The following is a 16,801-nucleotide window of genomic DNA, read 5'->3' as shown; positions in this document are numbered from 1 at the left end:
TCATTCATGGGATGTGAGCTTTGCTGGCTGTTCCAGCATTTATTGCCAATCTTTTACTGCTCTTGAGGTGGTAGTTAAGGAGAATGTATTTTCTCCAATGTGCGAGTAAATAATGGAAAGTAAAAAATTTGAAAGAAAGGTACACAATTTAATCAATGACTAAGGTAGGTATCAGATTTGCTGCTACACACACAAGAAGAATGAATAATTCATTTTGGAGGCTACAGGTTGCAGTAATAGAAATAAGATATTTCAATAGCATACAAAAATATAGGGAGGATATGCACTTTTATTTTTCTTGTATCTTTGTCTCAATCTACTCTTGAATCTCCTCACTATCTTCATTTTTTCTTTTTGCCTTTTCCTTTTTTCTTTTTCTTCAATGCTTTCATTAATTGGCGGACTTTGTAACCTTTCCAGAAAGACTGTATTGTGATAGCTGCTTTTCCCATTAGGAATGCTTGATGTTCTTTGGCCTTTTTCTTCTCTTCCTTGATTTTTCTTTCTTCCACAATCTGAGTATATTCTGGTTCAAGCATGCCAATCTTCTGTTCTAACTCACGTAGCAGGATCAGTTCATCTTTGTGTATTTTAAGGAGCTGTTCATATTCATCCTAGTAGAAAACAATTTTTATTACATTTTAGTAATTCGTTGGCACTTAACAATTATGAAAACTATTCAACAATTATGAAAACTATCCAACTGAACCAGTTTTAATGGATGTTAAAGCAAATCCAGTGACAAATGGATTCTTTTAAACTTCATATTAAATTGACATGGTGATATTTTTTCCATGACAACGTATTTCAAACAAGAATGAAAAACATATCATCATGTGTGACTATAGTTCAATATTTTTGATGCTAGATGATTTTGTGTTTAGTCTTCAATTGTAGTTCTCTTGATTCATTTTTATTAGATTGGACAGTTGTTTTGCCAATCCTTTTGCTAGGCAGAACAATCAGATTGTAAGAGACCTTGGATTGTTCTGGGTTTTGCTAGTGAAGAACGTTATCAGCATTAGCATCTTTTTATTTATGTTTCAGAGATAAAATTTAGCTGATTATCGAAAATTTGCTGATACATTTTTACAGTGAAAACGTGCCTGGTTTCTATTACACCACAAGCTCTTGCAAGATCAAATGTTTCTCAGGAAAATATTCATACAAACAATTCAGAAAATAATTCTTATTATGCTGTGTCACCCTGTTTTCTGTTTGATGCCAGTATTATCTATTGAGATATATTCATCAAAGTATCAATTAGATTTTTAATATAACCTCTATAATTAATGCCTTATTGTCACATGTTGCATCTTACTACCAAGAACAATAAAGAAAAATAACTGAATGGTTATTGTATTAAAAAATGAATAGAGAACATCCTTTGAGAGCTCATGACTCTTTACAACAAACATACCTGTTTTTCTTGTAGATCAGCATCATACTTCTGGATCCAGTTTTCAATCTCTGTTTCAATTTTGTATTTTCGCTAAAATAAGTCATAAATATGTGATGTCAAATTCAGGCAACAAAAATATTCATCCAGATAACAAGAAAATCATCCCTTAATCATCTTCTGAACTCTGTTCTAGTTTTGCTGCCTTTGGGCATTTGAGAAGTTGTAATCTTTAATGAATCTGCAATTATCAGGAAACATTCAGCTGCTGACCTTATATTGGAAGGAAGCTAGTAGATGAAACAATTGAAGATGGCTGAGACTACAATAAGATAGTGGTGCTGTCCTTATTTCTGGTCCAGAAAACGTGCGTTCGAAAGCCGCTTGTTCAGAGATGTGTGATTAAAAGTATCTAAAATGGAGGAAAGTGAAGACTGCAGATGCTGGAGATCAAGATGAAGGGCTTATGCCCAAAACGTCAAATCTCCTGCTCATTGGATGCTTCCTGACCTATCTAAAATAAGGGGTAGGCTATGGACCATTATTTACATGTACCTCCAAAAGACATTTGATATTTTGATAATTTTTCATTGGGATAGAAAGCCACATATATACAAATTAATCAACAATGGAAGCATTTATAAAAGGTGTAGATGGAAATATAAAATTACAAAAATTGTTATAGGTTAAACGAATGTGCAATACTGTGGAAATGGATTTTAACGTAGGCAAATGTAAGGTCATCCACTTTGGACCTAAAAGGACAGAAAAGAGTACTTTCTAAATGATGTAAAGCTAGAAACAATGGAGGTCGAAAGTGAACTGGAGTCCAGGCACATGGACCATAAAGATATCGTGAGCAAGTATAAAAAAAACAAGAAGGCTAATGAAATGCATATATATATAATGCTAAAATATGTATGTAAAACACTTATGCCATACAAGTACCAGCCAATGGCCATCTCCAAAAAGAAAGAATCTAACCATCTTCCCTTGACTTTCAATGGCATTAACATTATCAACATCCAGGAGATTATCATTGACCAGAAACCGACTGGACCAACCATTCAAGTACTGTGGATATAGAGCAGATACAAGGAATTCTGCGAAAAATAACTCACCATCTAATTCCCAGTACCTACCCACTTTTTGCAAGGCTCAATTCAGGGGTGTGATAGATTACTTTCCACTTGGATGAGTGCAGCTCTAACAACAATCAAGAAGCTCAACACCTTTCAGGACAAAGCAGCATGCTTGATGATCACAACATTTGCTAGCCTAAACATTCACTCCCTCCACCACCAGCACATCATTGGCAGAAATGTGTACCAGCTACAACATGCACTGCAGCATGCCAGCAAGGCTCCTTCAAAAGCACCGTCCTAATCCAAAACCTCTCCCACTAAGAAGATCAAGGGCACCAAATGCTTGGAAGCAAACACCATTCTGACTTGGATCGATACTGGCATTCCTTCACCACTGCTAAGTCAAAATCCTCAAACCTTTTAACAGCGCTGTATGTGCCCCTACATTCCATGGATTGCAACAGTTCTAAAAGGTAGTTCACGATCACATTCTTGGGGCAATTAGAGATGGAAAAAAAATTCTAGTCTTGCCAGTAATATGCACATCGAATGCATGAATAAAAAAACTCACGAAGTATTGAAAAAGGTAGGTAATAAATAGAGTTCAATCAGCCACGATCTTAATACACGATTAAACTGACTTCAGGTATTAAATTATCTACTCCAGTTCCCATAAATGAATTTTTGTTTAAAAGATAAGTAATCACCTGGCCACCAGAAATAATTATATATTTCCACAAAAATTGTAACTCACATTATGTGGTTGTATTGATAATGGTGCTATTACAGCATGACACTGTACCTTTCTTAAAGCTACTTCAGATGCTCTGTGTTCTGTTATCATGTTGTTCAACTGAGTTCGAAGCTGACCTATTTCTTCATGGTATTTGGCAATTTTCCCTTCTGAATCTTTCTGATCATTTAACTGTTGTTTCTCTGCATCTTGTTTAATTTGACGAATGTAATCTTGCGAGAACAAGTCAAGTTGAAGTAAGTTGTTTTTGAGTTTACGAATTATCTCATTTTTCTTCAACATCTGGTCATAGAATTTAAAGTATACATGAGGTTAAAGTTGGAATTATTTAAAAAATATTTTATTGCATTAAAACAGAAATATTTTTAAAAAGCTGAATAAATATAGTCACAGGATCTAATGTTTTATTCCCTTGATGATATGTAGTGCTCTAATTTCTCTCTGACATACAAACATACATCTGTTGATATGGCTGCAGTACATACATGCAGAAAACTGAGTCGGTAAAAATGGGTCAATTTTCTAGTTAGCAAGATATAACAAGTGGTGTGCCACAGGAATTGGTGCTGGGTCCTCAACCGTTTACAATTTATATAAATACTTGGATGACGGGACATAGGTACAGTTGCCAAATTTGCTGATGACACAAAATAAGTTATGAAGAGGACATAAGGATGCTATGAAATTCTATAAATAGCTTAAGTAAATAGGCTAAGATTTAGCAAATGGAGTATAATATGGAAAATTGTGAAGTTATCGATTTTGGTGGGAAGAATAACAAAAACATATTATCTAAATGGACAGAGATTTCACAGCTCAGAAATGCAGAAGGATCTGAGTGTCCTAGTGCAAAAAGTTAGTATGCAGGTACGGCAAGTACTTAGGCAACTGAAGAGTGTTATTGTTGGGGACATTGTGCTTCAGTTAGATAAGGCATTGATAAGACCACATCTGAAGTGCTGAGTACAGTGTTTGTTATTCTTGTAAATGCTTTGGAAGCAGCTCAGAGAATGTTTCTTAGAACAATACCTGGAATGAGTAAGTTGTTTTAAGACGACAGCCTAGGCTGTGCTGGAATATGAAAAAATAAGAGGTTACTAGTTGAAATATACAAGTTCCTGAGCTGTCCTAACAGGTTGTATGTAGAAGAATGTTTCCTGTTTTGAGAGAACTAGAACTAGTGGTCACTGTTTAAATATCCATGATTGCCCATTTAAAGCAGGGATAAACAAAAATTATTTCTCAGACTGAGTCATGAGTATTTCGAACTCTTTTCCTCAAAAATGATAGGAGTCTTTGAATATTTTTAAGGATAACAGGAACTTGCACTTTCAACTCTTCTTCAATGTGGAAAGATGTCCTAAGACATTTAAGGAGCATTATGGGGGGAAAAAATGGAGACTCAGTCAAAGAAAAAGATATCAGGGAGGCAGGGCTTTAAATTACCAATTGCTCAGTCACAGGGGTGGGTTTTAAGGATAGTAAAGGAGGAAAAAGAAAATGAGAGAACGTATTAATGAGAGAATATGTCCTAAGAGACTAAATGCACAGTCTCCAATCTTGGTAAATGGAAGGAGATGCTCAAGTGGCTCTCAAATGAATCATGGAGAATGTGGAACTAGCATGTGCTACTGGAGATTTAAACTTTGCAAAAGGATTCATTCATCCTCAAGGCTGCTTCATTTGGCCATTAATTGACAGCCTTACTTTGATCATAAAGATGACTTGCATCACACAAGAACGTTAGTTAAGGCAAATGTGCACTTTTGGTGCAATTTATGAACTATGCATTATTCTGCACATAATCTGTACTGTGACTAAGGCAGTTGCGAATAAAGCAGAGATTAATGGAACAAATAAAAATGTTAAAATAAAAAAAAGGCACAATAGGCAAAATAAAAATCCAAATTAAATAAGATTTTGCTTGAATTGTTCAGGTTATTTATAGATTAATGCACTAAAGAGAGTGGGGGCAGGAATTCGGTGAAAGTGAGAATTCACTGACAATTGGTGAATGAGTATCTTAAATAATGTATTGTTATGAAACCTACATTAAATCTAGTGCAAGGTTTGTGAAGGTTTGTAGCTCAGGTTGAGGTTTAGGGTGTAAGTTTGCTCACTGAGCTGTAGGTTTGATATCCAGACGTTTCATTACCTGGCTAGGTAACATCATCAGTGGTGACCTCCAAGTGAAGCGAAGCTGTTATCTCCTGCTTTCTATTTATATGTTTGTCCTGGATGGGGTTCATGGGGTTTGTGGTGATGTCATTTCCTGTTTGTTTTCGGAGGGGTCGATAGATGGTATCTAGATCTATGCGTTTGCTTATGGCGTTGTGGTTGGAGTGCCAAGCCTCTAGGAATTCTCTGGCATGTCTTTGCTTAGCCTGTCCCAGGATAGATGTGTTGTCCCAGTCGAAATGGTGTTTTTTTCCCTCCGTGTGTAGGGCTACGAGGGAGAGAGGGTCGTGTCTTTTTGTGGCTAGCTGGTGTTCGTGTATCCTGGTGGCTAACTTTGTTCCTGTTTGTCCTCCGTATTGTTTCTGGCAGTCCTTGCATGGAATTTTGTAGATGACGTTGGTTTTGTCCATGGGATGCACTGGGTCTTTTAAGTTTGTTAGTTTTTGTTTGAGAGTGTTGGTGGGTTTGTGTGCTTTTAGGATTCCGAGTGGTCTTAGTAGTCTGGCTGTCATTTCTGAAACTTCTTTGATGTATGGTAAGGTGGTTAGGGTTTCTGGCTGAGTTTGGTCTGCTTGTCGTGGTTTGTTCTTGTGGAATCTGTGGACTGTATTTTTTGAGTATCCGTTCTTCTTGAATACATTGTATAGGTGGTTCTCCTCTGTTTTCTGAAGTTCGTCTGTGCTGCAGTGTGATGTGGCTCGTTGGAATAGTGTTCTGATACAGCTTCGTTTGTGTGTGTTGGGATGGTTGCTGGTGTAGTTAAGTATTTGGTCAGTGTTTGTCGTTTTTCTGTATACGCAGGTTTGTAGTTCTCTGTTATCCGTTCTTTCAACTGTGACGTCCAGGAATGCGAGTTTGTTGTCAGTTCTTCCTCCTTGGTGAACTTTATGCCTGTGAGGGTGTTGTTGATGATGTTAAATGTCTCTTCTATCTTGTTTCATTTTGTGATGACAAAGGTGTCATCTACGTAGCGGACCCAGATTTTTGGTTTGATGGTTGGTAGGGCTGTCTGTTCTCGTCTTTGCATTACCGCTTCTGCTATGAATCCTGATAGTGGAGATCCCATGGGTGTGCCATTGGTTTGTTTGTAGATTATGTTGCTGAAGGTGAAGTGGGTGGTGAGGCACAGGTCCACCAGCTTCATGATGTTTTCATTGGTAATGTGATTGATGGTGGTTGGGGTGTGTGTGATGGTCTCTTCTAAAAGTGTGGTAAGTGTTTCCTTTGCCAGGTCGATGTTGATGGAGGTGAACAGTGCTACAGTAAAAGAACTCCACGCAAGACAGAAATACCTAGTAGAAGAGTCCCAGCACTCCATCCACTCCACCCAGGAATTCCTAAAAATCATCAAAAACACCAAAATAGAGGAAGACGAAACAATGATCTCATTCGACGCAACAGCACTGTTCACCTCTATCAACATTGACCTGGCAAAGGAAACACTTACCACACTTTTAGAAGAGACCATCACACACACCCCAACCACCATCAATCACATTACCAACGAAAACATCATGAAGCTGGTGGACCTGTGCCTCACCACCCACTTCACCTTCAGCAACATAATCTACAAACAAACCAATGGCACACCCATGGGATCTCCACTATCAGGATTCATAGCAGAAGCGGTAATGCAAAGACGAGAACAGACAGCCCTATCAACCATCAAACCAAAAATCTGTATCCGCTACGTAGATGACACCTTTGTCATCACAAAATGAGACATTTAGCATCATCAACAACATCCTCACAGGCATAAAGTTCACCAAGGAGGAAGAAACTGACAACAAACTCGCATTCCTGGACGTCACAGTCGAAAGAACGGATAACAGAGAACTACAAACCTGCGTATACAGAAAAACAACAAACGCTGACCAAATACTTAACTACACCAGCAACCATCCCAACACACACAAACGAAGCTGTATCAGAACACTATTCCAACGAGCCACATCACACTGCAGCACAGACGAACTTCGGAAAACAGAGGAGAACCACCAATACAATGTATTCAAGAAGAACGGATACTCAAAAAATAACGTCCGCAGATTCCTCAAGAACAAACCACGACAAGCAGACCAAACATAGCCAGAAACCCTAACCACCTTACCATACATCAAAGAAGTTTCAGAAATGACAGCCAGACTACTAAGACCACTCGGAATCCTAGAAGCACACAAACCCACCAACACTCTCAAACAAAAACTAACAAACTTAAAAGACCCAGTACATCCCATGGACAAAACCAACGTCATCTACAAAATTCCATGCAAGGACTGCCAGAAACACTACGGAGGACAAACAGGAACAAAGTTAGCCACCAGGATACACGAACACCAGCTAGCCACAAAAAGACACGACCCTCTCTCCCTCGTAGCCCTACACACGGAGGGAAAAATGCAATATATAAGGTTCTTGTTTAATACAATGCAAATCCTATTAATGTTGGTATCCTTTACTTAAGTAATTTTAATCCTTTCAATCCAATTACCTTAGTTAAATTACTTAAAACCTCCTTCCACTCTGCACCAAATTTCCATTGTCACTCAATGTATTAAGTCATTACATGTCACAGATTCATCAAATGTTGTGCTTTCGACTGGGACAACACATCTATCCTGGGACAGGCTAAGCAAAGACATGCCAGAGAATTCCTAGAGGCCTGGCACTCCAACCACAACACCATAAACAAACACATAGATCTTGATACCATCTATCAACCCCTCCGAAAACAAACAGGAAATGACATCACCACAAACCCAGGAACGCCATCCAGGGCAAACATATAAATCGAAAGCAGGAGGCAACAGCTTCGCTTCACTTGGAAGTCGCCACTGCTGATATTACCTAGCCAGGTAATGAAACGTCTGGATATCAAACCTACAGCTCAGTGAGCAAACCTATACCCTAAATTTAATCTAGTTTTTTTATACATTAGTTTATTATTGCAAATCAGTAGTGATTAATAATAAATTATCTGTCAGAGGATTCCTCACTAGATGTAATTAATTGAGGCTGACATTTGACTGACCCGTGTGATTCTAAGAGATATGTACATTGTCATTGTTGTGGGTACGTTCAACGAGCGGGGGAGCTGATTTGCAAACGTTTCACTCCTGTCTAGGTGGTGCTTTGGAGCTTCCTGTGAAGTGCTGCTGTACTGTGTTTTCTGGAATTTATTTGGTTCCATTCTTGCTAATTTGGGTTGCCGGTTCCGGTTGTTTGTTGTAATGGCTGGTATATTGGATGCTTGCTGGTTAGAGTCCATGGATGAGTACCATCCATCGAGATATCCTCTGGCTGTCCTCTGTTTGGCTTGTCCTATGATTGTTGTGTTGTTATCTGTGTGTGGCTACTAGGGAGAGTTGGTCGTGGTGTTTAGTGGCTTGTTCGTGTTCATGGATGCAGATTGCTAGTTGTCTCCTTGTTTGTCCTATATAGTGTTTCGTGCAGTCTTTGCATGGAATCTTGTAAATTATGTTTGTCTTGCACATGATGAGGAGAGGGTCTTTTGTCCTGGTCAGACATTGTCTGAGTCTAGCTGTCAATTTATGAGCTGTCATGAATCCCAGTGGTAGGAGAAGTCTGGCTGTCTACGTACATAACTGGAACTTCAGCTACGAATCTTTATGCAAACCTTGAATGTGTACATTAAATGAATTGTTGCTAAAGCACAACATTTGATGAATCTGTGACATGTAATGACTTAATATATGGAGTGACAATGGAAATTTGGTGCAGAGTGGAAGGAGGTTTTAAGTAATTTAACTAAGGTAATTGGATTGAAAGGATTAAAATTACTTAAGTAAAGGATACCAACATTAATAGGATTTGCATTGTATTAAACAAGAACCTTATATATTAAAAGTACTGATAAGATACCAAATTGCATTTATATATAGCCGCCAGAGTGGGAGAACTACTTCCGTGATGCAATGTTAGCATCCCTACCGCTCAGCCAGCAGGTTGGGTTAAACTTCCACCTGCTCAGAGGTGTGTAATAAAAAAAATCAATGGACAGATTGATTAGAAAACACATAGCACAGATGAGACCCTGGTTTGCCCTGTTAGCTCAATAGCTAGCTCATGTGTAAGAATAATGGCCATTGCCCAGCTGAGGTATATTTGGAACCTGCCTCTTTGCTCTGCCCTGTGAGTGGCAGACAAGGGTAAGCTGTCCCTAAGAGTGGAAGACAATGGCAAATCACCATTACGAAAAAAACTGCCAAGAAAATGCTCAAGATGAAGCATCTGCAGATAATTAGTCAAGGATGAACATTTCAGCTTAAAACACATTATAGTACAGAGATTTTTAAACAAAATAATGAAATGATAGACTCATTTCCTGCAATTCCAATGCCTTGTGGGAACTCTAAAACTCTTCATGTGTCCTCAATAAATACTTTGAGCTTGACTGGTAGCTCAAGGCACTACAGAACAAAAAGGAAGTTGGGAATTTCTTTATGTGTAAATTCCAAAGTTCACCAAAGCCACCGTCCAGGAGAACAATAAGTGGATAGTCATCAGAAATAGACAGGTAATGCAGGAATCCTCTGGAAGTAAGGTGCATTCAAACTAATTTTCAATGTTGATTATCTGTGAAGAGCATAACACCTCTCAGAGGAGAACATGCAGATTAGAGCACATTCACAACAGCATAAAGCAAGCATCTTGATAAAGGGCTGAGTGAAGTGTAGAAATACAGTGATCATAGGAGATTTCTTAGAGGAATTGACAATTGTATCTGCAGACTTTGTTGTCAGTCTTACATGGGGTTAAAGCAGGCTATATTGCTTTCAGTAAAGTGGTCATTCTTAAGAAAGATGAAGAACACATATGCTTAAGAGGCGGTTCAGACCACAAAAGAGTTTCACTGCTGTACTCATGGATCTCTATTCTGTATTGGACAATACAATAAACTGGAACTCAATTTCTACAAGGGGACATAAATTTAAGGTGAAGGGTGGAAGGTATAGGGGGGATGTCAGGGGTAGGTTCTTTACCCAGAGAGTGGTGGGGGCATGGAATGCTCTGCCTGTGGGAGTGGCAGAGTCAGAATCATTGGTGACCTTTAAGCGACAATTGGATAGGTACATGGATAGGTGCTTAAGCTAGGACAAATGTTCGGCACAACATCGTGGGCTGAAGGGCCTGTTCTGTGCTGTATTGTTCTATGTTCTATAAGCATGAAATGAGATCACGTAAGGAAGTGCAGACTTAATGGGCCTAAGGGCCTTTTCCTGTGCAGTAGACTGCTGTGATTGTATAATTATACATCTCCCACCCCTTCCTATTAACAACTTGCATTCTTACTGAAACATTTCATCAGACTGATAAAATGTGCCTTCAGTACCTTCCAACTCCAAGGATCAGATGTGCCCTGTTTATCATTATATGTCTTTATAACTATTGCGAAATGGTAAAAACAATATAGATTAAATGAAAGTTGACACTACAATCTGTATACAAAATACAGTATGTTAAGCAAGTCTAACTATTTTCACACATGCACTGGAATCTACAGCATCTTAGCTAAAATGTACCACATTTTGTTGACTTTTGGTAATGTTGTACATGTCAGTATAAGGCTCTAATCACAATATTAAAACATAATATATAATTTTATGTATAGTTTAATGTATTATAAACTTAGGGTGTGATTTATACAACTTATGGCATCTATTTCTCGAGCAACATGAGACAACTGATTCACAGCATATGTAGAAGTTTACCTCATTTTCTTTGTTTTGGATAGCTGCTGTCAGTTCAACCTCCAAAGTGGCTATAATTTCTGTGTTTTGCTTATCTCGTTTAATGATTTTTTGCACATATTCAAACTTTTCTTTATCCTCACTGGGAGTTATCAGAAGTCTCTCAAACACAAAGTCTCTTAGTTCCATTAGCACCAGGGTGAGGTCTACACAGATGCGACTTCGAGCATGACATCCTGATTGGATTATCTGACAGGCTGAGGGATTCCTCTTAAAGAGCCGAAGGATGTTTTTAACTGAAGTTCCAAAGGCCTTTTGAAGGATTTGAATATCTTCCTCTTTCTTTTTCATTTCTACTTTGTCTATTGAATTCTCATTTGCTTGTTCAGGATACCCTACATTGAACAGCTTGCCAAAAGCAAAATCCAGATGTTTCTCTAGTCTGCCATGTTCTCTTAGAGCACACATCAACTCTAAACCCAGAGCAACACTGAACCTGTCATGATTGGCTATTATGTAGGGAATTAAAGTAACTATTTGTATTTTATCAGTAGTCTTTTCAATTACAGAAATAATCCGCTCTGCTTCAATTGATGCAAGTTTTTTTCTAACTGGTTCCAAGATTCGTAGTGCATCCATGTTGGGCGCTGTATTTTGCACAGATACATCATAATTATTTGAGGATTTACTGATGTTCTCTTCAGCATTGGATTCTAATTGTTGATGCTGTACAATGATTTCAGTTGCCATTGTTTTACTCTTTGTAGATTTTTCTTATATCTTTAAATCTGCAGTGGGCTGTATTGCTGAAACATAAAACAATATCTTTTCTAATGTGTGTAGCAATGCTCTTTTCAAAGTATTTCTTTATGGAATCATATATATACTGGACAGAGGGAGACAAATCAACTATAATGTCTGTACGATCTGCTAATCAAAAACTAAACTCAGTGTGTTATTTCCTTATATCATATGTTCAAGAGAAGCAAAAATCAAACTTTTCTTTTACCTTTTTAAAAGCTTTAGCCATTAAACACCATTTTTTCTTAAGACAGCAAATGCTGGTAATATTGGCTAACTATAAAGAGTCTCACTAAGTAAAGGGAGTACAGTATAGGAGGTGCTTCAGGCAAGGATCACCTATCAGAACACTATCGACAAGTAGCCTATAGTTCTGAGACCAAAGTCTGGAGAAAGATGCAGTGCTTTTAGTCATGGTTCATCCTGAGCAGCTCCATGATGCAGGACTCTATGCTCTATGGTCTGTTCTCAAAGACACACACCAAGACAAACATTGGCTGTGCTTGGAAGAACATCATATCAGTGAAAGATGCTCTTTGGTCTGCTCAAAACTGTTGGTCTTCCAGAACAAAGACTGGGTGTTACAGATTTGTACATTTCAAGGTCCAGGACTACATGCTGAAGGACACACTAAAGCTTGGTGCAGCTGCAGTGGGGAAAGACCACCGTCTGAGATCCATCTGCTGAAGTTAAATTGGGGTCCCTTCAGTTATCTGGCCCTTCTGGTGCCTCAAGTGCATGGAAAATAGTTTGTTCAAGTACAAGGTGCCTTTGGTTTGTTTGTTGGATAGAACTAAATTCCAATGTTTGGTTGTTTCCTTGATATGCTACTGTATAGAACTGAATTGCGTTGGACTATATGTACATAAGTTCCACATTATGAATAAAATTTTTGAAATAAAAAAATCCACCATCTCTCTTCAGAACATATACTGCTTGGCTTGGAAGCTTTTTGTTTTTATTTCACATTTACAGCACCTGCACCTTTTGTTTTAACTTATTTTATTATTTTTCAAATTGTCTGTGACATATCCACTTAGTGTACCATCATATATAAATGTAAATTATAGATTTTTTCAAAATGTTTGCTCTTAAAGAAACAACTCCCACTGAAGGGCAATAAACACCCCTAAGTTTGAATGGTCAAAATAAAGGATACACATATTTGCCCAGTGGTCATAGTTGCTATGTGAAGAATTGTCAAAAAGACAAAAAAAAAATCAGGTAGGTGCATGGCTTTTAATACTTAGGTGTAATATTTAGTTTTGATTTCTAGATCAAATGTTATTTTCAATTTTCTTCCTACAGCACATGGATTGCAGCTGTTCAAGAAGGCAAGCTCATCACCACTTCCTTGAAGAAAGTGATTCCTGATGAAGGGCTTATGCCCGAAATGTCGATTCTCCTGCTTCTCGGATGGTGCCTGACCTGCTGTGCTTTTCCAGCACCACACTCTCATCCACTTCCTTGAAGTCAGAATGATAAAAATTTTAATAGCATGAAAAGGGCTCTTCGGCCCCTTCTTATCTGTGCCAGACATTAAACATCTATCTATTCGGATCCCATTTTCCACCACTTGGCCAGTAGCTTGGTATGCAATGGCATTTCAAGTGTTCATACTCAAAAGTCTTAACAATTATAAATAATAAATTAAACTGCATTTATTTCAACGCAAGGGGCCTAACAGGGAAGGCAGATGAAGTCAGGGCATGGTTAGGAACATGGGACTGGGATATCATAGCAATTATGGAAACATGACTCAGGGATGGGCAGGACTGGCAACTTAATGTTCCAGGATACAATTGCTACAGGAAGGATAGAAAGGGAGACAAGAGAGGAGGGGGGAGTTGCATTTTTGATCAGGAATAGCATTACAGCTGTGCTGAGGGAGGATATTCCCGGAAATACATCCAGGGAAATTATTTGGGTGGAACTGAGAAATAAAGGGATGATCACCTTATTGGGATTGTATTATAGATCCCCCAATAGTCAGAGGGAAATTGAGAAACAAACTTGTAAGGAGATCTCAGCTATCTAAGAATACTAGGGTAGTTATGGTAGAGGATTTTAACTTTCGAAACATCGACTGGGACTGCCATAGTGTTAAAGGTTTAGATGGAGGGGAATTTCTTAAGTGTGTACAAGACAATTTTCTGATTCAATATGTGGATTAATCTACTATAGAAGGTGCAAAACTTGACCTACTCTTGGGAAATAAGGCAGGGCAAGTGACTGAGGTGTCAATGGGGGAGCACTTTGGGGCCAGCGACCATAATTCTATTTGTTTTAAAATAGTGATGGAAAAGGATAGACCAGATCTAAAAGTTGAAGTTCCAAATTGGAGAAAGGCCACTTTTTACAGTATTGGCAAGAACTTTCGAAAGCTGATTGGAGGCAGATGTTCGCAGGTAAAGGGCCGGCTGGAAAATGGGAAGCCTTCAGAAATGAGATAACAAGAATCCAGAGAAAGTATATTCCTGTCAGGGTGAAAGGGAAGGCTGGTAGGTATAGGGAATGCTGGATGACTAAAGAAATTGAGGGTTTGGTTAAGAAAAAGAAGGAATCATATGTAAGGTATAGACAGGATAGATTAAGTGAATCCTTAGAAGAGTATAAAGGCAGTAGGAGTGTACTTAAGAGGGAAATCAGGAGGGCAAAACAGGGACATGAGATAGTTTTTGCAAATAGAATTAAGGAGACTCCAAAGAGTTTTTACAAATATATTAAGGACAAAAGGGTAACTAGGGAGAGAATAGGACCCCTCAAAGATCAGCAAGGTGGCCTTTGTGTGGAGCCACAGAAAATGGGGGAGATACAAAATGACTATTTTGCATCAGTGGAAAAGGATATGGAAGATATAGACTGTAGGGAAATAGATAGTGACATCTTGAAAAATGTCCAGATTACAGAGGAGGAAGTGCTGGATGTCTTGAAACGGTTAAAGGTGAATAAATCCCCAGGACCTGATCAAGTGTACCCCAGAACTCTGTGGGAAGCTAGAGAAGTGATTGCTGGGCCTCTTCCTGAGATATTTGTATCATCGATAGTCACAGGTGAGGTGGCAGAAGACTAGAGGTTGGAAAACGTGGTGCCACTGTTTAAGAAGGGCAGTAAAGACAAGCCAGGGAACTATAGACCAGTGAGCCTGACCTCGGTGGTGGGCAAGTTGTTGGATTCGGGATAGTCAACATGGCTTTGTGCGTGGGAAATCATGTCTCACAAACTTGATTGAGTTTTTTGAAGAAGTAACAAAGAAGATTGATGAGGGCAGAGGAGTAGATGTGATCTACATGGACTTCAGTGAGGCGTTTAACAAGGGAGACTGATTAGCAAGGTTAGACCTCATAGAATACAGGGAGAACTAGCCATTTGGATACAGAACTGTCTCAAAGGTAGAAGACAGGGGGTGTTGGAGGAGGGTTGTTTTTCAGACTGGAGGCCTGTGACCAGTGGAGTGCCACAAGGATCGGTGCTGGGTCCTCTACTTTTTGTCATTAACATAAATGATTTGGATGAGAGCATAAGAGGTATAGTTAGTAAGTTTGCAGGCGACACCAAAATTGGCAGTGTAGTGGACAGCGAAGAGAGTTACCTCAGATTACAACAGGATCTGGACTAGATGGGCCAATGGGCTGAGAAGTGGCAGATGGAGTTTAATTCAGATAAATGCGAGGTGCTGCATTTTGGGAAAGCAAATCTTAGGCAGGACTTATACATTTAATGGTAAAGTCCTAGGGAGCATAAGAGACCTTGGAGTGCAGGTTCATAGCTCCTTGAAAATGGAGTCCCAGGTAGATAGGATAGTGAAGGAGGCATTTGGTATGCTTTCCTTTATTGGTCAGAGTATTGAGTACAGGAGTTGAGAGGTCATGTTGCGGCTGTATAGGACATTGGTTTGGCCACTGTTGAAATATTGCGTGCAATTCTGATCTCCTTCCTATCAGAAAGATGTTGTGAAACTTGAAAGGGTTCAGAAAAGATTTACAAGGATGTTGCCAGGGTTGGAGGATCTGAGCTACAGGGAGAGGCTGAACAGGCTGGGGCTGTTTTCCCTGGAGCATCGGAGGCTGAGGGGTGACCTTATAGAGGTTTACAAAATTATGAGGGGAAGGATAGGATAAATAGGCAAAGTCTTTTCCCTGGGGTCGGGGCATCCAGAACTAGAGGGCATAGGTTTAGGGTGAGAGGGGAAAGATATAAAAGAGACCTCAGGGGCAACTTTTTCACGCAGAGGGTGGTACGTGTATGGAATGAGCTGCCAGAGGATGTGGTGGAGGCTGGTACAATTGCAACATTTAAGAGGCATTTGAATGGGTATATGAATAGGAAGGGTTTGGAGGGATATGGGCCGGGTGCTGGCAGGTGGGACCAGATTGGGATGGGATATTTGGTCGGCATGGACGGGTTGGACCGAAGGGTCTGTCTCCTTGCTGTACATCTCTATGACTCTGTTTCCCAACTCTAGAAACCTTTCAGGTAGCGAGCTCCAGATACTTTCTGATCTCTCAGACATTCTGCCTAAGAATATTCAGCTGCGACCCTAGAAACCGCTCATCAGCTCGCTGTAACGGGATGGTAAGCCCCCACCCCAGCCCGATACGAAGCCTGCCTCAGCCGCGAGCGGACGTACTCACCCATCACCGCCCTTCTGTTTGCCGGCGACAGTTATTCCGTTGCTAAGAGACGGGCGACCTTTTCCCTGTGACCCGGTGGCCGCGCCGTCTCACGTGGGAGGAGGCGGGTTTCGTGCGAACCTGTTGGACGTTGCGCCTTTGAATGACGTTCGCTCTGGAGGCCGCCCGCCCGTCCGGCCGTCGATATGGACCAATCACCGACCAGTCAGGAGTAAGGGACCCGCCCCCTGCCCTCGTCA

At 39.6% G+C, this 16,801-nt stretch overlaps 1 protein-coding gene across 2 annotated transcripts; it reads right to left on the bottom strand.

The window, feature by feature from the left end:
- Nucleotides 1-127: 127 nt before the first annotated feature.
- Nucleotides 128-16,697, bottom strand: iqcd (IQ motif containing D). 2 transcript variants are annotated; one of them, XM_072587360.1, is made up of 5 exons: nt 16,563-16,697; nt 11,149-11,933; nt 3,287-3,520; nt 1,421-1,492; nt 128-614 (listed from the first exon to the last, which is right to left on the bottom strand). In XM_072587360.1, exons 2-5 carry the CDS (start codon nt 11,875-11,877, stop codon nt 342-344), a joined length of 1,308 nt encoding a protein of 435 aa, XP_072443461.1. In that variant the 5' UTR covers nt 11,878-11,933; nt 16,563-16,697; the 3' UTR covers nt 128-341. The 2 variants fall into 2 exon arrangements, with proteins under 2 accessions (XP_072443461.1, XP_072443462.1); XM_072587361.1 differs by lacking the exon at nt 3,287-3,520.
- Nucleotides 16,698-16,801: the final 104 nt, after the last annotated feature.

Source organism: Chiloscyllium punctatum, chromosome 17, assembly GCF_047496795.1.
Source record: "Chiloscyllium punctatum isolate Juve2018m chromosome 17, sChiPun1.3, whole genome shotgun sequence".
Lineage (NCBI taxonomy): Eukaryota > Metazoa > Chordata > Chondrichthyes > Orectolobiformes > Hemiscylliidae > Chiloscyllium > Chiloscyllium punctatum.
This window is presented reverse-complemented; position numbering and strand designations above follow the sequence as displayed.

Excerpts from the sequence above, each read along its gene's own strand:
- iqcd (XM_072587360.1), bottom strand. The coding sequence starts at position 11,877 with ATGGCAACTGAAATCATTGTACAGCATCAACAATTAGAATCCAATGCT. Across the intron at positions 3,521-11,148 it reads TCCAAAACAAAGAAAATGAG|ATGTTGAAGAAAAATGAGAT; the intron begins GTAAACTTCTAC and ends TTCTATGACCAG. Across the intron at positions 615-1,420 it reads CTGATCTACAAGAAAAACAG|GATGAATATGAACAGCTCCT; the intron begins GTATGTTTGTTG and ends GTTTTCTACTAG.